This window comes from Coenobita brevimanus, chromosome 101 (genome assembly GCF_032717465.1).
Source record: "Coenobita brevimanus isolate Jiangsu-jjx chromosome 101, ASM3271746v2, whole genome shotgun sequence".
NCBI classification, from domain to species: domain Eukaryota; kingdom Metazoa; phylum Arthropoda; class Malacostraca; order Decapoda; family Coenobitidae; genus Coenobita; species Coenobita brevimanus.
In genome coordinates, this window is record NC_137054.1 from 4216434 (window position 1) to 4237365 (window position 20932).

Below are 20932 nucleotides of genomic sequence, written 5' to 3' on the forward strand. Positions count from 1 at the left end.
GAGGGGGAGGTAATATGAGAGAGAGGGGAAGGAAGACAGGAGGAGGCGAGGAGGAAGGGAGGAAAGAGGTGAGGAGAAGGAGGAGGCGAGGAGAAAGGGAGGAAAGAGGTGAGGAGAAGGAACAGGAGAGAAAAAAGAGGAGAGGTGACTGGAGGGAAGGAAAGGAGGATGGGGGGAAGAGAGGAGGGGAGAGGAAAGAAGAGACAAGGAGGGGAGAGGAGAAGGGAGGAAGGGAGTTGAGAAGAAGAGAGGGTTGCGATGGTCCGAGAGGAGAGGAGAGGTAAGGGATGGAGGGGAGAAGGAAGGGGAAGAGAAAGAAGAGAAGGGAGGGGAGGGGAAGGAAAGGAAGAGAAGAGAGAAGGGAGAGGTAATGAAAGTTAAGGAAAGGAAAGGAAAGACGGAACGAGACAGAAGAATCTGAGAAGAGAACAGCAGTAGAAGAGAGACGCAGAGGGTAGTGGAAAGGAAGGAGGGGAAGGAAAGAGAAGAGGAGAGGAATGATAAAGAGAGGAGAAGAGAGGAAAGGGAACAGAATGCGTAATATTAGGTAAACGGATTAAAGTTTGAGACAATGTGAAATGGACAGAGAGAGAGAGAGAGAGAGAGAGAGAGAGAGAGAGAGAGAGAGAGAGAGAGAGAGAGAGAGAGAGAGGGTATACAGGATGCGTGAAATAGTCAAAACCTTGAAAAGACGAGGTATGGGAATGCAAGGAGTGAAAAGACTGAGCAAAGGAAGGGAATGAGTGGAAAGTGGAAAGAATGAAGTAGGTATGGAGAGGGAGGGAAAAGATGACTAGTACTAATGAGACGAGGGGAAAATATGGGAAAACAGAATAGATTGACACAGGTGGAAATGAAAATAAGAGACGAAGAAATGTGGAAAGAGTAAAAATGAGGCTGGATGAAAGATATGGGGAAGAGAGAATACGCGGTGAAGAGACGAGGGGAATATTAGAGAGAAAAGGAGATTACGGGAGGAAACACGAAATGAAACGGAATTATAAGGAGTGGAAAATCGTAGGTGTGGAGTTAGAGAGAGAGAGAGAGAGAGAGAGAGAGAGAGATGGGGGGAGGGGGTAGCGTGGGAAGCTGTCGAAAAATGCCGTCTTTAAAAAAATGCAATATTATTTTTCTTTCGTTTTCAATCTGCTTTCAGGGTTAGGTTTTTTTAAGGCCGTATAACATAATCCGGCTTCTGTTGTTGTGATATTTGTCTTCTACTCCTTTCATCTCTTCTTCCAAACAGTATAATCTTTCCTATTATTTCTCCCATCCTTTCCGCTTTTCTATTCTTCTCATTATCGTTTCATCTTCGCCATCTCTCTAGTGAAGTTTTATATCTGATTAGATCCCTTCATAACCTGAGCTTAAAGGAGTAAAAAAAAAAAGTCCTTCTAAACGCTCACCATAGGGTTTATAACCATATGAACTCGTAACCATTTTAATTGATCTTGAACGCGCTCTAGTTTCCCCTTTTTTTTTCCTTTTAGCAATAGGGTGACCAGAATTGAACTCAGTAGGTAATGTGTGGACGTATTATGAAACAGTACAGGATGGCGATATTTTTAAGTATGATGTTAGTGGAAAGGAAGGAGAGGAAAGAGGGAGGGCTGTCTGCCACTAAGAAAAGGGAAGGAGGGAAAGGAGACAGGCAACCTATGGGGAGGGAGAGAGGGAGGCTACCTATAAGGAAGGAGCGAGAGAGACTGCCTATGAGGAAGGAGTGAAGCAGCCTATAAGGAGGGAGGGAGAAAGGCTACGTATAAGGAGGGAGGGAGGGAGGCTACCTATAATGAGGGAGAGAGGGAAGGAGGCTACCTATAGGGAAGGAAGGATGGAGGCAATATAAATATGAAGAGAGGGAGGGAGGCTACCTAAATGGAGGGAGGGAGGCTACCTAAAAGCAGTGCAGAAGGCTACCTAAAAGCAGGGAGGGAGGCTGCCAAAGAGGGAGGGAGGTTACTTATAAGGAGGGAGGGAGGTTGCTTATTAGGAGGGAGGGAAGGAGGCTACTTGTAAGGAGGGAGGGAGGCAACCAATTAGGAGAGGAGGAGGGAGGTTACCTAAAAAGAGGAAAGGGAGGTTACCTATACGGAGGGAGGGAAGGAGGGATAAAGTGGTATTACTAAAGAGATGGATGATGGGGGGGGTAGGGGGGGGAACACAAGGTCACTCCCCAGTCATGGTCACGTACAGGCCATCCTCCCCCTCAGGCCAGACACTTTCATCATTCCCTCCTTCCATACACCCCTCACTCCCTCCCTCCGTTCATCCATTCCTCCCTCCCTCCATACACCCCTCACTCCCTCCCTCCTTCCATCCATTCCTCCCTCCCTCCCTTCATCCAGCCATTCCTCATTCCATCCATCAAGCTCTCCCTCTCTCTTCACACTCTACCTTCCCTCTCTCCCTCCCTCCTTTTGTTACACACCCCCATCCTTCCCTACATCCCTTCCTTTCTTACAATTCTTTCTCCCATATACACTCCTCCCCTCCCTCCTACACCCCTCACTTCTTCCCTTCCTTCCTACACCCCTCACTTCTTCCCTTCCTTCCTACACCCCTCACTTCTTCCCTTCCTTCCTACACCCCTCACTCCTCCCCTCCCTTCCTACACCCCTCCTTCCCTACACCTCGTCTACTTCTTTATTCACACAATCTTCACATTCGTACATTCCTACCCCATCCTCACTTTTCCTTTCCAGCCTCCCTCCCTGCTAGGTCTAATCCATCCACAAGGTCTTTCTCATGCCACTGCCTCATCTCCCAGCCTGACCCGTATCTTGCGCTGCTGTGACCCTACCTGGCTGCCTACTTTCCGCCACTTTGCCTCTATCTGCCCTCTATCTTGTCTCGTCCCTACCCCTACATTCTCCCCTACTTTGTTCCCTAGCTTCTCCCCTACCCTGTGCCCTACCCATACCACGTCCACTTCCCTGCCCCCTACTTTGCCCTGTCCCCTACCCACAGCATGTCCCCTACCCTATCCCCTACCCTGCATCTTCCTTAATCATATACCCCCATTTATATACCTGCGCCTGCTATCTTTCTCCGCCATTTTACTTTCTAGATCGATCAGTTTTATTTTTACTCTCGTCTCTTTCTCTCTCTATTGTTCCTCTTTATATATACCACTTTTAATGTACCTCAGCTAAACCAATATCACCACAAAAAAATGCAGCAGCTGAAGCAAATAAAACAAAATAAAACCAGTAGTTATTAGCCCACTCACTGGTCAAGCAACATTACCATTCTCTCTCTCTCTCTCTCTCTCTCTCTCACACACACACACACACACACACACACACACACACACACACACACACACACCATCACACTCCACTACACCGTGACTCACCCTAATGAGCTGAGTCAAATAAGCAGGTGAGAAAAGCAATCAGCGGAGGTGCCTTGGGGAAAAAACACACCTGAGTCTGCATGCACGAACTTTCTTCAGCTTAAGTTCTGTACTGGACGCCTTCTTTATACTATTATCCTCACTCACTCAGCAAACAAACACTTTAAAAACAAACCTGAATTAATACTGAAGTGGGTAGGATGAAATATAATGAATCCGGACAATAATATAGCGCTGGGAAGATTTGGTGATCCTAAAATCTGGTTTGGATTCTTTATAAATATGGTAACTGGGGTGACTATCAGGTGCAGGTAACAGTGGATTCGGTTATATTTTGTTGGAGTGGTATGATGATGATGATGATGATGATGATGATGATGATGATGATGATGAGGAGGAGGAGGAGGAGGAGGGGATGAAACATGAGAAGAACGAGAGATGTTAAGAGAGAGAGAGAGAGAGAGAGAGAGAGAGAGAGAGAGAGAGAGAGAGAGAGAGAGAGAGAGAGAGAGAGATTAGATTAGGCAGGCAAGGAGTCAGAGAGGGTGATAAGGAGCTAAGTAGAACAGCTGTTAGGGAGAGACACATGCAGGTAGGCAGGGACAGGGCCATGTAGTTAGGCAAGCAGGCACAGACAGAGGCAGACACAAAGAGTGATAGAGGGTTAGGCAGGACAGCTGGCAGGGAAAGAGGCAGGCAGGCAAGGAGGGTGGCAGAAGAATAGGCAGACCAGACTTGCAAGGTATATATTCAGAAACATCATGTGTGTGGGCCTCATAAGCTAATGGTCTGAAAGTGTCTGGAACAAAATATTTTACGTGACGTCGTGCTCTGCCTTCCTCTCCCTCCTCCTCTTGTCTCCTCCTCATCACTCTATGTATACACGCAAATGTATACACCCAAAGAGGATCTAAGGCGTGGTGAAACTGTGAGTCTTCTCAGTATGCATTATTTCCTTTTCTGTATATAGATTTTCCACTGACACAACTCATGGCACGTAGAAATCAGGACACAATATCATCATCTACATAAACGATCTATCGGCACATGAAATATTTATGTTTTGTTAAAAAAATAATGTGGAAAGTCGAGATGGTGAGGAGTCTGTTAAGCCTACGTGAATACAGCCCCAATAAATCTAGCTCTGGACCTTGAGTGAGAGCAACAGCCTCACCTTGAACACAACAGCAACAACATAGCCTTGACCACGCCTCGCCAGTATAGCAGCCACTGGGTTACTCTGACAACTGGAGGTGAAGAGAACTGCAGTACATTATTGGAAACCGTCACACTTGATACCTAATTACACAGTCTCTCTCTCTCTCTCTCTCTCTCTCTCTCTCATAGGCAACCCGTCCTCCCAGTCCAGCAGTCCCTCCCACCCACATCAACACAGGACTGGTTTCCTGCACACCCTCACACGTGTCCATTTGTCCACTAATACCCACCGGACTCACTGTGATAGGAGAGGGATATTGAGGACGGCACGATGCTATAACCCGTCTAATGGTCGGAACAACTCTAGTATTTAATTCCAGCTAAAGCCTGACAATTTCTGGAGTGTTGTTTTACTTGTTCTTACATCCCTGCAGCATCTGGTACTTCTCTGTCCACTCGGTCATCACCTTTGCCACTAATGTAAGTCTCCCATACAAACACTGATAATCCCTGCTCACAAAGTACTTCATTTTCATCCTACTCTTGTTATCTCCAAACGACTTTACTCAGCTTAAGGAAAATTTCTGGAATTGAATGCATTACATGGAACCTTCATTAACTACATCTTGTAATTGGATGTATTAGATATAGCCTTCACTTAACTTTTTCCTGCCAAACGATTCTCCACAGATGCATGAAATCGTCAGTTCGGACACAAACACAAAATACAAAGTCAAGTCGTCTGGTTGAATGGGTTAAGAAGTAGAGCAGCCCTGACGACACTAATTAGTCCAGTCGTCCATACAAACCACACCAATTATCCTCCTGCCTTGACAAACCAACACACCACACCCTTCAAACCCATACTAATTAGCTTGAAACTCACACCACACCTTTAGAAACCTACCTACCATTACCTTGAAATAACTGGTGGTTGGAGAGGGACGCCTTCACGTGGTGGCACCGGTATAATTCAGTTACGCAAACGTCCAGCAGCTCCTTTCCTATCCCCCCAAAGGATGGTGGACTGCGAGAGGAGGGTAACTTGAGCCTGCAGTCCATCTGGTTCACTTATAGATGAGCCTTGAGTCACAACAAGAACAACAACAATAACCCTGATATAATAACATGGAAAACTTTTACAAACCGACCACGTTAACCTCTATACTTTATAACACATACCACCCCTTTAGCAACCATTCATACGTCTTCACCTTAGAATGCATACCACACCGTTACAAATCCATCATATTAACTTTATTACCTTTCAGTGCATACCATACTTTTACAAAGCCATCAAATTAAATTTACGAGCATAAAATGCATACCACACCTTTACAAAGCTACCCAACTGATTTAATATGTACCTTAAATTGCACACTACGTCTTCAGAAAGCTTTCCAATTAACCTCGCTACTTTCTCTTAATGCATACCACATCTTCAGAAACCTGCTAATTAACCCACTAACTCGAGGAAAAGAAAAAAAAAAAGCATACAATGTCTCACAAGTCACGTCTCACAGAATGCAGTCAGTCAACAGATAGAAAGACTCTGAAAGGTCATCTGATTAAACCAAACTAAACCATCAGCACCTTGAAAAATAAAAGATTATATCCTACACTACCTACAAACAAATACCGTACATACTAAATCTTGAAATGCCTATCCAATTAGATAAACCAGTATATCGCTGCTTTGCACTCCTACCAAAATAGTACAACCAATACAGGCCTAATGATGCAGCAGAAATCTCCCAAACTACACTTTCAAAAACCTACCACATACGAAAAAAACAATATAACACACCTTTACAAACTTACCAATTTATAAAAACTAATACAGTACTGATTTTGATACCTGTCCGATTAACCCCACAACCTTGAATATACACCTGTAGAGACCCAAGACAATCCATCAGCATCTTGGAAGTAGCTGTGTCCGTAGACAGCAAGCCATTCGTCTCAGTCCACCTTGGAAAATGCAAATATGACACACTTTCGGTAGCAGGCTAGAAACTGGAGGTATGTCCTCTCTCTCTCTCTCTCTCTCTCTCTCCCTCTCTCTCCTTTTCTTTATCTCCCACTACAACCCATTTTTTCTCTACCCTACTTCCTTCTCTTTGTCTTATACCCTTCCTCTTTCCTTATCTCCTCTTTTCCCCCCTTCTACCCTTTTTTCTTCCTCTATATCTCCCCAACCCTTCCTCCCCATCCTGCCTTCTCTCCCAGCCTCCCTCCCTCTTTCCCTCCCTTCCTTCCCTCCTTCTCTCACAGTAACCTTGCCCAGAAAAGACACACAATGGCCGTATCGCCTCCCTTTCAAACAGACAATGAGTTCTGTCAATACAATCACCTCGTAACGCAACACTATCCCAGGCCAACCACGTAGGGGAAGGTCGAGCTGGGGATTGGGATGAAAGGCTGAATGCTGGAGAGAGAGAGAGAGAGAGAGAGAGAGAGAGAGAGAGAGAGAGAGAGAGAGAGAGAGAGAGAGAGAGAGAGAGAGAGAGAATTATTACGATATAAAGCAGAAAATTTAAACGATCGATCTATTAATCCTTCGCATGGCTGATGAAGCATGTTGTGGCATCGACAAAAAGCCTCAGGGCATTTAGGTCCCTGCTCAGTAACGATTCACCCTCACACGACAAATATCCCTTCCTAAAATACCGCACTCCTTCCTTTCCCCACTTTACACCCCTTCTGCCTTTTCTTCCAACCCTCTTTCCTGTGAAGTAAATTACCGTTATAAGTCGCATTTTTGTCTTTTTTATTTAATTTGCAAAAGGAAAAAAAAAGCCTTTAATGTAACAGCATTGCCTTTAAAGCTGATTTCCCTGCTTACTCCAATTAACAGTGGCAATTATATGGAAAAAAGTTGTGATATTTTGGAAGACATAAGAACAGAAGAACATCTTTGAGTTACAGCGGGAACTGCCTGTGCTCTAATATTCAAAGCCTCATTCTGCATTCTCTGTACATCGCCAGGCCAGAGATACACAGTGCTACGTTACCAGCTGTTAAGGTGCTGTCTTCAGTTAACACGTCGTGGATATACTTCAGTCCCCCACACTGATTCTTACCTGGAAAGAAAAAAAAAAACAGTCATTAGTAGTAGTAGTAGTAATAGTAGAGGCAGTAGTCGTATCATCATCGTCATCATCATCATCATCGTCATCATCATCATCATCATCATCATCAACCTCCCAATCTATTTTTTTCCAATCGTTGTTATTTCATCATCATCATCCAAAGCCTGCACCACTCAATCATAAATGTGTAGCTCGAATCAGGAAATAGGAAAAAGGAACACACAAAAGTAGAAGGACTACCAAAGGAATGCCAAACAGAAATGGACCACATCACACTTACACACCAATTAGAGGTGTATGGTATGTAGGAGGACTGCTGGGCCTTGATAGCAGGCTGTGAAGCCTATGCCCAGAGTCGGACACATAAAAAAAAAATAAAATAAAATAAACCTCTGAAATGTTTTATATATTTTAATCCAAAAGTGAGAGTCAGTACACAATATTTTTCATGAAGCCAACTACTCTACATCACCCTCTGTGCGTCTAAAGCCTTATAATTCTACATATATAATTTTTTAAAGAATTCATGTGAAGCTTCATGTTTTTGCTCATACAGGTTTTCTGAATTAAATAGCTATGGATCATTGTAATATCTATATTATGTTTTCTGCACACACACACACACACACACACACACAGGCATCTTTCATTAGCAAACCTCACCACGTAATTTACCTATCACACCTACTCAGTTCTCTCTCTCTCTCTCTCTCTCTCTCTCTCAAACACACACACACACACACACACACACACACACACACACACACACACACACACACACACACACACACACGGCCATCTTTCATTAGCAAACCTCACCAGATAAATTACCTATCTCAGCCAGTTCTCACACTACCAGGCTCTCTCTGTCTGTCTGTCTGTCTGTCTGTCTACTTTCATCTACCTCGTCAACACAGGCTTATCTCGAGCGGGCGGTCTAGGCCACAATGGATGTTCTCAAGATTTATAACTAATTTAACTTTCATGTTTTGTTTTTTAAGGCCGTACGTCCGATGAATAATTAAAAAAAAAAAGTGATTTTGCCGAATTGTGAAGCGTTAATGATGGCGCATGAGTATTTTTTTTTCTGCAATTTTATATATTTTTTCAGTATGGTTATATTTATCATTTCCTGGTACCGACAGACGATTATATTGAACTAGTGGAACCTCTCGTAATAAAGGGACCTGAAGTAATTTTAATGTTTTGCATTTTGTACATTTTCTTTTCTTCCTACTGCAACACTATTAGATTTCACTTCAAGGCATCATCTCTCACTGAAAGACTTTGGGATTTTTTCGCCAGTTTCTTGTGTTTTTGTCATATTTTCTCCCTCCTTTTACTTCTTATATCGCTATCGATTATATCCTCTCTTATTCTTTTAAGTTCACAAGCTCCATCTCACACCACTATTTACCCCCACAACCACAGCTATAGCAACACTAACACTATGGCTAACAGCTATACAGTAACCATGCATACCTATGGCGCATGCACACTCATACATACATCAACGTACTAGTGTGTATACGTCAACTTATAAATGCTCTCTCTCTCTCTCTCTCTCTCTCTCTCTCTCTCTTGCACCCTCCCAAGCCTTTATTCATTTCCTACCTCATAAACCCTCACCTACATACAGGTGTAATTTCACCTCTTCGCTCTTCATATTCTATACTGTTCTCTTTCCCCTCTCCCCTTCTCCCCCTTCCCTGGCGTACCCTTGACCTTGTGTACTGACCTCAGGGGGAAACTGACCTAACTTCCCTCCCCTCTCATCCCCATCCCTCCCCTTCCCCCCCCACCCCACCACCCACCTACCACAATATCTCTTGACCTGATTGTGGTTTGGTTTAAGTGGAGAGAGAGAGAGAGAGAGAGAGAGAGAGAGAGAGAGACAGACAGACAGACAGACAGACAGACAGAAAATATTATGTACGAATACACAGCACGATTCTTCCAGCCTGAAGACATACTGTTAGTCTCATACATACGCACATTCACTTACACACACACACACACACACACACACACACACACACACACACATACACACACACACACACACACACACACATACACACACACACAAATTACGTCCACTCTCGATACACACACGATGTAACCTCCTCCCTCAGACCACCACTGCCACCACATTTCAATAACAACTTTCAGACCAGCATCAGGAAGACTATACCTCTCAAACACACACACACACACACACACACACACACACTGCTTCTAGTTCAAGGGCTCCTCCTTCTTCTCCTGCGCCAGACTAGACCAGCTTGTATGTAGCTTCTCTCCATTGCGTAAAGATCCATAAACTCTGACATTTTCGCCAGGGTTTTGGGTGATGCTGAAAATAACTCAAGGCCTTCTGATGGGTTGATCTGGTGGCTATGCAGTGGGTGGGTTGGTGATCTGGTTGCTATAGATACCGTACAACTGCATGGAGAAGAGAGGTAGGGAGATGTGAGGGGATGCTGAAGGGTGGGCAATGAACAAGGGAGGAAGGGAGGGCATAACGCAAGGAGAATATTAGAGAGGAAAGTACGAAGGTGGATGTAGATTGTGAAAAGTATGGGAGAGACAGAGAAAAATAGAGAAGTAAGAAGGGAGGTAAGGAGATAAGCAGGAGAAATGTTGCACGGACAATGTGAAGAGCAGAATGAGAGATATGAGGATATGGACGGAGGCAAGGTTATGACAGGTAGGGAGGAGGATGTGGAGGAGGATATGCAGTTTGGTGGATGGGTAGGTAAGAGGAGAGATACAGGAGATAGGACGGTGTAGTAAGAAGGAGAGAAACATACTGAGACACAGGTTAGGAGTTAGGCACGTACAGTATAAATGGTAGACAGACAGACAGACAGACAGGCAGGTAGGCAGTTGGGTAGGTAAGTTAAGAAGGTACGACAAAAAGGCTTCAAAGTAAGCATGCTGATACAGAAGTAGAAAAGGTAGACATATATTTGGGACGGTAGGCAGAAAAGATAGAAAGTGTCAATCAGACAGAAAAGAATGAAGTGAGAAAGTATGGAGAGAGCAGGGAAGGAAAGGAAGGAAGGAAGAAAGGAAGGAAGGAAGGATGGAAGGGAAAGAATTTGTCATAAACGGAAACAGAGATAGATAAACTTAAAAGAAGAGAGAGAAGCTGGCAGAAATAGGCCCTTGAGAGGTATGCAAGAGGCAAAATTGATACAGAGGAAGGTCAGAAGAAAAGAGAGAGGGCAAGAAAACGCAGACGTGAAGAAATAAGGAAATCATCACGTTGGAAATCAAGAGCAGTGTTTATTTAATTTTATACTGAGATGCTTTACTGTACGAAGGCTTTAGAAACACGGCTGAAGCTTGTGATATACCAGTGATCATTGGGACACACAAGACCTTCACTTCCATATCCCCTTCACCTCTCTCACAACTATATGTGAGTGTGTATGTGTGTGTGTGGGAGAGGGCTTGAATTTTTTTGCGTGTGCGTGTGTGGGAGGAGGAGGGGAAGGAGTGGCTTGAATGTCCTAGCCCCTAAAAAACGTCTGATATGAAGGATGTATACAGGAAGACTTAAAAGAAGGGAGTATGGAAAAGGAAGAGGACATAATGGAGAATGTTGATAGAGAGCAAAAAATAACAGGATTAGTAAGAGAGAGAGAGAGAGAGAGAGAGAGAGAGAGAGAGAGAGAGAGAGAGAGAGTAAATGAGACAGAAAAATATAAGATGAATTAAAGACGCCAGAAGGAAGACGAAGTAAACAGAGAACCCACGTTATGCCACCCACTGCTTGAACAACAACAACAGTCTTCCTTTTAGCCCTCTTCCACCTTGGCAGTAACCTTGTCTTTGTTTTTGCGTCGATTTTTTGTGCTTGGTGCAGATGTGGAGGGTGCGTGGTGGAGGGTGTGGTCAGCGGTGGAGAGGGTCATGCCTGGGTTGCTCCACTTAGCCACGTATTCACCTTCCTCCACACTCATCCACATCTGGAATTTGCTCCACTACCCTACTTCTGACTGACTCATCTCCTTGGTGTGAAGCCTTTTGGGGAAGTGGAAGGGAGAAAGGCAAGCGTGGAGGTGGAAAAAAAAAAAAGGGGAGGGGAGGGGGGATAGATAAATATAAGACAGACAAAGAGAACCGTTTTCATTCTTAACTACTTTGGAATGGTATCAGATCCTTTTTTATTTTTTTCCTATCTTCGTTGCCGCCAGAAATCTATATCTAGCTTAATGGAAGCCTCTGGAAAGGATTCCATATAACATCCATTACTCCTTTCAGTGGAACAACGATTTTTTTAAGCCCATGAGTCCGACAGAGCCTTCCTGGTGGAGAAATGCGCCATTGTATTGAGAGTTTATTTTATTCAGGATACAGTGAGATTTTTTTGATGTTTCCACTCTTTACATGAACTTGGCAGCTTGCTCGGTAACTCCCACAAGTCCTCCCAAACACCAACTGATGGTTCCAAACACTTCACATGTCACCACTTGTGGATTAATACCAACACGTCTATGCTGAGAAAATATGCTAGGAACATCTCATTCAAGACTTCTGGTGTGATGGTATTAACAAGGAGTTCACATGACACAGCAGTGAGGACGATGGAAGAGCAATTAACATTATCATTTCGAGGACTTCTTTTTCTTTTTTTGTCGTGCTGTCTCCAGAAGGCCTTATTCAGCTTAAGGGGAGAATTTTTACAATGAAGTGGTTACACAGAGCCATCATTAAGCTCATCAATACTAGAGGTCTTTCCTAAGCTGAATACAATCATTCTGAGGCAGCAAGAATGTACCAACACAATACATCAATAGAGTCAAGGGGTTAAGCTTATGCCACACACCTGCTGCCTCACCCAAGTTCCTGGCCGAATATCCCTGCAATTTTCTTCATGGTAAAACCTGTAACTTAAAAAAACAAAGGACTTCAAGGTTACATATTCTAGCGATTCCACTGTTTGTTTAAGGGAATATTTAAGTTATTTGGTCATAAGGAAATGTTTCAAAGTTAAAGAGTCTACAATTTACTTCTTTTTTTATCATCATCATCATCATCATCATCATCTTCTTCACCTTCCTCTGCTGCTGCGCTTCTGTGACGTAGCATACCAATGACACGTTCCTATATTTATGTTCTCCTTGACACGGCATCATATAAGTGGCAGCATCACAAATAAATAAGTATATAAATATAAGAAAAGGACTTCCAGGCAGCTCAGCATCTAATAATTAGCGATCCCTTCTTCCCACGACAAGCCGCTCTCCCTCATGCACTCTCCCATCTTAGTTAATCAAAATGACCCCTCCCACGACAAACAGCCCTCCCTTTGGCACTCCCCCATCAGGAATGACCCTTCTCCCCACGACAAACAACTCTCCCTCAGGTACTACCTTTGACCTTGTCCCTCATCCTTGATCTACCTCTTGTTCTTCATCACCTTTCAGTAATTATCCATCCCACAAAACACACCACCTTCCATCACGTATTCCTACACCTTGACCTTCACCCTTGATCTACCTCTTCTTCTTCGTCATCTTCCCCCAGTAAATATCCACCCACCCAAACACACCACCACCCCCTGATATAAACCTGCACCTTGACCTTCAGCCTGGCCTTGGTCTGCCCCTTCTCCACCCACTAGTATAATCTCCACCCACAAAACCCACCCCTTTCTTAGGCTCCACCTTGTCTCTTGCTTAGTCTACCTCTTCTTCTCCCTCCACTATTGCTTCTTCCTCCAGTGGCTTGCTCTGTTCTCTCTCATGCACTCCTGTGTTGTCTCTCTACCTCGGTCTACCTCTTCTCCTCCAGTCACAATCTCTCTTGCTACGACACATCACTCTCCCTCATGTACTCTCTAACCTTGGCTCTTCACCTTGATCTTCATCCTCCTCTTCTTCTAAACATGATATAAAAAGCTACTATAAAATATAAATTTCCAGGTTCTTTGTGATCAAGGACAGACGTGAAGACCTTGACAACTGGTTTAATAGAGAGAGAGAGAGAGAGAGAGAGAGAGAGAGAGAGAGAGAGAGAGAGAGCTATTCAGACACAAAGGAGATATAGACGGATAGATGATAGATAGATACACATAGTAAATATATTTATAAGCATATATATACAGAAAGAGAGAGAGAGAGAGAGAGAGAGAGAGAGAGAGAGAGAGAGAGAGCTATTCAGACACAAAGGAGATATAGACGGATAGATGACAGATTGATACACATAGTAAATATATTTATAAACATATTATATATACAGAGAGAGAGAGAGAGAGAGAGAGAGAGAGAGAGAGAGAGAGAGAGAGACTATAAATGACCTTGACCGGAATGTGGCGGCTGAACTAAGAAGAAATCAGGTCAGGGTAGGTCACCACTATGTCGGGGGTGGGGGGGCAGCAGAGGACGTGGAGAGGGTGGGAGAAAGTGAGGAAGGTAGAGGGGGAGAGAGAGAGGAGAAGGACTGGAGGGAAAGGAAGATAGAGGAAGAAGAAAGATGGAGATGAAGGGGGAGACTGAGAAAAGAAGGGAGGAATGAGAAAGAGGAGGAATGGGAAAGAGGAGGAAGGAGAGATGGAGAGGAATGTAGGAGGGATAAAAGAGAAAGGATGGAGAGAGAATGCTGATGGAGGGGGAGGAAGCAAAGAGAAAGGAAGATAAAAGAGGTAGAAAGGACGTATGGAAGAAGATAAAAGATGGAAGGAGACAGAAAGAGGGAAGAAAATATAATGAAAATAGAAGAGAGAAAATGAATGGGAGAAAGAGGGAAAGGCAAGGCAAAAGGAATGAAGAATTTAGAGAAAAGGAAAGTGAAGGTGGATTGCAGGAAAAAAAAAAAAGGATGAAGAATATTAGGAAATAATAAGGTATGGGGGAGGGGGAAGGAGACCATAGGAGGAATGATGATGGAGAGAGAGAGAGAGAGAGAGAGAGAGAGAGAGAGAGAGAGAGAGAGAGAGAGAGAGAGAGGATAGGCAAGAAAAGTGTGAGGGAGGGAGCTCGGGAGGGAGGGAGGTGAGTGGGTGTGATGAGGAGGTAAAAACAGGGAGAGAGAAGGCAGGGGGGGGAGGGAGATAGGCAGAGCAGGAGTCAGGTTGTGTGAGAGGTAAGTTAGGCGGCAAAGGAGAGATGTAGGCAGGCATGTACAGCAGGGAGGTAGGTAGGTAGGTACAGTAAGTAAGTAAGTAGGTAGGTAGGTAAGAAGGTAGGTAGGTAGGTAGGGAGAATGGTAGACAGGGAGGGAAGGAGTGAGATAGGAAGTGGGGCGTAATGAGTTAAATAGAAAGGGAGAAACGAAGGTGAAAGACTGGTTGGTAGTCAGGAGGGAGAGAGGGAGGGAGGGAGAAAGGGAGGGAACAAGGAGGCAGGCTGGTTGGCAGGGAGGGAGGGAGATAGGAAAAGAGGGAGAGGGAAAGTAACTTGGCAGGGACGGAGGGAGGGAGGAAGGGTTAGAAGTAATAAGAGGGGGAGAGAGATGAACAGGGAGGTAATGACGCTGATGACAGGGAGGGAAGGAGGGGAAAAAGAAGAAGAGAGAGAAATGAGGGAGGGATGAAAGGAGGGAGGGAGAAAGAAGGAAGCATGGAGGGACGTCAGGAGAGAAGCGGGATAGGAAGAGAGCTAAGGGAAGTGAGACAGGAGAGAGAGAGAGAGAGAGAGAGAGAGAGAGAGAGAGAGAGAGAGAGAGAGAGAGAGAGAGAGAGAATAACAAGAAGGAAAACAAGAAACGAATGAAAAAAAAAAAGGCATGAGGAAGGTTGGAAAAACACAGCAGGAAAGTAAAATAACGATAATTTTTAGCTAAGAAAATAAAAACAACACACGATACATAAGGAGAAAAAACAAGAAAATAAAAAATAATGAAAAGGGAAAATATTTATCATTTTCCTGAGTCATGAATATACTAGTTGATCATGCAAGGTCGGCCGCTTTGAGTATGGTTCACCTTTCAGTACTCTCTCTCTCTCTCTCTCAGATCAAACAAAAACGACTGTTAAACGTGAATATTGCCCAAAGGAATTAGAAAGCAGACGACCTTGAGAGAATGGATCGATATCTAGGAGAGAGAGAGAGAGAGAGAGAGAGAGAGAGAGGGAGACTTGCGTGCGAGAAATGTGTGCGACGAAGAGAAATTAGCTGAAAATAGTTTGTACTACTAGTGTGTGTGTGTGTGTGTGTGTGTGTGTGTGTGTGTGTGTGTCGTTACCTTTTTGGAATGTACTAAACAATTACATTCGAGAGAAAAAAAAGTGAAATGAAAGAGAAAGTGAACGAGTATAAATGAAAACGAGTTTGCTTTCTATTTATATCTGGATTTTTATAGTTTGCATTGTGTGTGTGTGTGTGTGTGTGTGTGTGTGTGTGTGTGTGTGTGTGTGTGTGTGTGTGTGTGTGTGTGTGTGTGTGTGTGTGTGTGTGTGTGTGTGTGTGTGTGTGTGGACGCTTCAGTACGCACAGTGACTCGGTGAATAAGTATTTCCTGCACATGAGTCTGTATTGCATATATGTATGATTATTAAACCCTTGTATAATACGTTATGTGCGTTGTTGCCCTTATACATAAAACCTAGAATGTTAATCTACATACGTATTTCACTTATCAGCTTGCTAGAGTTCTTCCCAGTGGCTGTTACTCTCTCTCGCACCAGAACAAAATCGTCTGGTATATGCCTCAATGAAATACTTAACTTTAACCACAGAACTGACGGGTTAATGGTGACGGACATTCAGCTACTCGACTGCTTGACTTCCCTTACACAAATAATAATCTGATATTAGTCTGAATCAAGGCAAAAGGATTAAGCTATACAATCTAATCCCATCAAAAATCCATCTTAATCCAATAACACATGAAAATATAATCGTCTGACTGTAATGAGAAGTACCATATAAAGAGCTCAATGAACAGAATAGCTTACAGGAGACTATGAGAGGCTTCTGAGATGAATAAAATAGTCTGGGGATAGTCACAGTAAAATAAAAAGTCGTCGTATTGAAGGAAGTAATCTTGTTTTAATTTTATATATTCAAGCACTCACGAAAAGAAAAACTAAAAACCAGAGGACATGCGGAAATGGTGTAAAAATAATACAGGTTTATATAATATCTTTTTTTTCTACTTGTAAGAATGCGAGTCACCACTGCCTTATCTACCGCATGGTCTTGAGGGGATGGCAATGATAACAGGAAGTAGGAAGCGAGTTTGTGGTGACAGTGTGAGGTGAAAGGTGAGAGAGAGAGAGAGAGAGAGAGAGAGAGAGAGAGAGGTGAATATATGGAATGTGATATGTTTTGGAACTATGTATTAACTAAAAAAATAAAAATACTGTAATGCAATAGACACAATCTCGAGAAGGGAAGGAAGACAGTATACAGACAACGTTCCGACTGACAATAAGAAGTGATTATGAGAATTTTAACCACTTCAGCCACATGATTGGCCCTTCAGAAGACTTTATTCAGCACACGAGCGAGTTGTCGAATTAGAGTGGACAGAGATAACCTTTATGAATTCCTTTAATATGATTTTTTTTTTTTTTAATGAAGTATCAGAAGGCAGGCAACATATTAAAATTAAAGTACGTCATCACACTGAAGGAGTTATAGTTGAGGTGGTGTTGTGATGTTGTGTATAACAGACGGTGGGCGGGAATGCATAGAACTAGACCATATCAGAGCAAATATCATGGTTCTTCTGTATGAGCTACATCAGGAAGGGAGGCAGCAGTGCGTACAGACAATGTTTTAAGTGTTAGAGAGAAGTGAGATCAAATAATAAGATGGACTCGCTCATTTCAGATACAAAGAATAGATGAAGTACTGCAAGGAAGTGAAGGACAGTAATGGGGCCAACATCATGAAGGGAAAGAGCAGTTTATAAACAGTGTTCCAAGAGTCAACCCCCTCACTCACTCGACGTATTTTGTACTTTATTCAAACTTCTGGGAGACCTCTTGTAATGAATGGGTAATGGAGGGTTGTTCCTTACCATTTCTAGTTCGAAAATTTTCCCCAAAGAACAGATTAGGGTAAAATGAAGATAGCAAATGACAGACTAGGATGTGAAGGGCAGTAGTAATGGAAGCGTGTATTGACAGTGTTAGGAGTGTTTATTAGAAGTGAAATTGCACTTTTACTAAACGACAAGGCATTGAGAACGTGTGTATCGAGAAAACAAGCGATGAGAACACGCAAATCAGGAAAAAATACGGTTAGTGCCATATTCCACACTCCTTGTCCTCCCCCTCCTCGTCCTCCTCATCTTCTCCATCCTCATCCTCATCTCCATCCTCATCATCATCAAAATTATCATTATTATCATCACCAATATAAGTAATGATCACTCTCATCACTGTTTCTGAATGTCATTTCCCACTTAGAAATTAAGAATCTAAGTGCACTGTTATCTGTTTTCCTTATAATTATTAACACTTATCACCATCATAAGTCAACTTCTCAATAACAAAATGAGTAACAAGATCCAGAAAAAGAAACCACATATACAAAAAAGTCAATTACAAGCCCACCTGTTTATTCATCCATCCAACCAGCAGGCTACACACTCACCCCTCCATACATCTAGCCATCCATCCATCCATCAGCCCATCCACTCACCCACCCACCCAATCATCTATCCATCCATCTACCTCCACACCCCTTCCCTTACACCCACCCCACCCTCGTCACCCAATCTGTCTGCCACCTCACGTTCAATCCACACTACAAACAGCACTGCATCATCTCATCAAAGTTTGCCTTGCCTGCTAACACCTCATTTTTTGCTGCCTTTGCTTTCGTGGTTGAAGTGTTGACCCGGAGTATCATTTCTCTTGGGTTAATTATTTTTGTGAGGAGATGGTGTTGTGAATTTGAAGAAATTTTTTTCAAGATAACTACACTTTTTAATTTACTTTTTTATTTCTGTTTTCCTGAGGTAGCGTTCAGTCTTCAAAAAGGAGTGTCATACCTCTTCATTTAAAGATCTGGAACTGCTGAAGAGGTGGTAAGTTAGATTTGCTTGTGTTTCTAAGGTCAGACTCATTTTAACTAAACGATATTTATGCTTCCTCCAGGATTAAAAATTTGAGGCCGATGAGAATAGTGAGAATCTAGTTAGACTGTAATTTTAAGAGGTTATAAAGTAAGCCTTGTCTCCAAACGTTTCATTTTCCTCCCTTTGTTTCACGGACGCCGCTATTTCTCTTGCGTTATGAGAACTGGTATAAACTGGGGTATGTATTTTTTTTTTTTATGTTATGCTGGAGTTTTTCGTGGATCCAGAGTCAGATATTTACTACTGTTTTTCTAGGGGTGAGGGTTTAGTAGATTTAAAAAAAAAAAGGTAGTGAATTTAATTACTGACTATTTAAATGATACTTTTTTTTTCTTCCAGAAAAGAAGAAAAAAGTAAAGGGAGAAGGAATGGAAAAATAGTGATGATTACAATGGGGAGAGAAGATGAAGAAGGGGATAGGCATGAGGCCGAGGAGACGGGGCTGCTTCTGTTACTGATGATGACGATGATGGCAATGACAGAAAAGAGAATGAGAGAGAGAGAGAGAGAGAGAGAGAGAGAGAGAGAAACCTGCCTCCCTAACTCACCAGTTATCCCTAGGCAAGCCACCTGCATGCAAAACCAGTTCACCCAATACTAACACACCCACGAAGAGGTACTTATAAAGGATCTTAGGAAATATACATAATAAAGCAGACTCCATATGTTAACTATTACCACAAATCTTTTCTTTTTTTTACTTAGATATTAAATCTGAATGTGAAGTGGATGGCGTCTGTATAGTGAAGGCAAACGTATATACAATCTTAGTCACTATCTAGGCTTAAGAGTCATTACAAATACGGCCACTGATCTCGCAAGCGCTACTTATTCCTACATACCCGCTACTTACCAAGCCTTTATTTTGTCCTTATCGTTCCTATTGTCTGTCTATTAATGCTATTCCCACCAACTGCACTTTACCAACAAGATATTTTTATTTCTCTAACAAGCTGGCTGATACTAATGCCACACCATGTACCCTACTGCCTACTAGTCTACCTTGATGTACTGGAGATCGTAGGCAGGAGGAAAGACGGAGTTAGGGATATACTGGAGGTCGTAGGCTGGGGGAAAGACAGAGTAAGGGGGAGTGTTTCAAAGTTGCCGAGTTCTGTACCTCAAGGACTTACGTAAATCACCAGAATTACCTAGCCACACCTTCCCTGCCAACCTACCCAACACCACAGTAGGTTCTTACTACTCTCAAATCAATCTATTATTTTCTACCAATCATTCCAGTGCGAAAGATTTTTTTTTTTTTTTACTATCTGTGACTGCACCTGTCTGATAAAGGGAGAACATGAATTACTGACGCTCTTATGACTAATTCTCTTTGTAATAAAACTGTCTAGCCTAAAATAGAATAATCAAGCTCTTAGGGTACTGAGAGTTTGTGGCGGTAAAGGTAACTCTCAGGCTCCTATGACTCACTCTCAACTACATCAATTCATCTGGCGTCTGCTGGAAGAGAATGCTAGAGTTGTTCCTTCCATGAGAGGGTTAGCTGTTGAATAAAAATGCATATCCTTCAGTAACCCCTCTGAGTCCTCCAGCACAGCCTTCCATAAGCGCATGAGAGCATTAAGCCAATTAGTTCTTTATGATATGGAATAATTACCCCTGAGACGGGTGTAATTACAGACGAAAATGAGATAATTGGTCTCTAAAAAGGTAACTGGGAGGAGGGGAACTCAGGGCGATCTTTTTTTACACTGTTCAATGCGATTTTTTTTTTTCTTATTCTTGCTATCATCTGGCATTTTCACTCAACTTGGGATGGATCTCTACAGTTCGTTCACATCAACTTGGCAGGGTGTTTTCGTCCTTTTGCTGCCCATTTCCCGCACCGTCATGTCAGAAGAAGACAATACTACGGCCCTGCATCCTCACCACAACACTTCTTCGAGACAAGCACCATATTCCAGTACTAATCCCTTGTTCTAGCTCTCAGCAATCAAGACGGAGAAGTGTCAGTTTTAGGCCTAGGTAAAGTGAACGTAGTATAGCAATGATACGTCTAATTTAAGCTACATTTTACCCTTTCAAGCCCCAAGAAATGTCATCTATGCTACATAAAACCTTTTGAAATTAGCAAGAATAAAAAAACAAAAGGCGTCATCGGAGGGAGGAAGCTGACTGCCATTATTATTATTATTGTGTTTTTTTTGGGGGGGAGGGGGAGGATTGAAATAAGGACCGTAATGGAAGTAATTAGGACAGAAAAAACAGGGAGGAAAATTAAGGCTGATTTGGAGAGAGAGAGAGAGAGAGAGAGAGA

At 42.9% G+C, this 20932-nt stretch overlaps 1 protein-coding gene across 1 annotated transcript in view; it reads right to left on the reverse strand.

The window, feature by feature from the left end:
• Nucleotides 1-20932, reverse strand: part of LOC145414891 (uncharacterized) — a 120415-nt gene that overhangs the window by 87996 nt on the left and 11487 nt on the right. Inside the window, exons 3-4 of the mRNA XM_080284308.1 lie at nucleotides 4745-4814; nucleotides 4533-4605 (exon numbers count right to left, since the gene is read on the reverse strand). Of these exons, the coding sequence (XP_080140434.1) occupies nucleotides 4533-4605; nucleotides 4745-4814 (143 nt within the window). The remainder of the gene's footprint in view (nucleotides 1-4532; nucleotides 4606-4744; nucleotides 4815-20932) is intronic.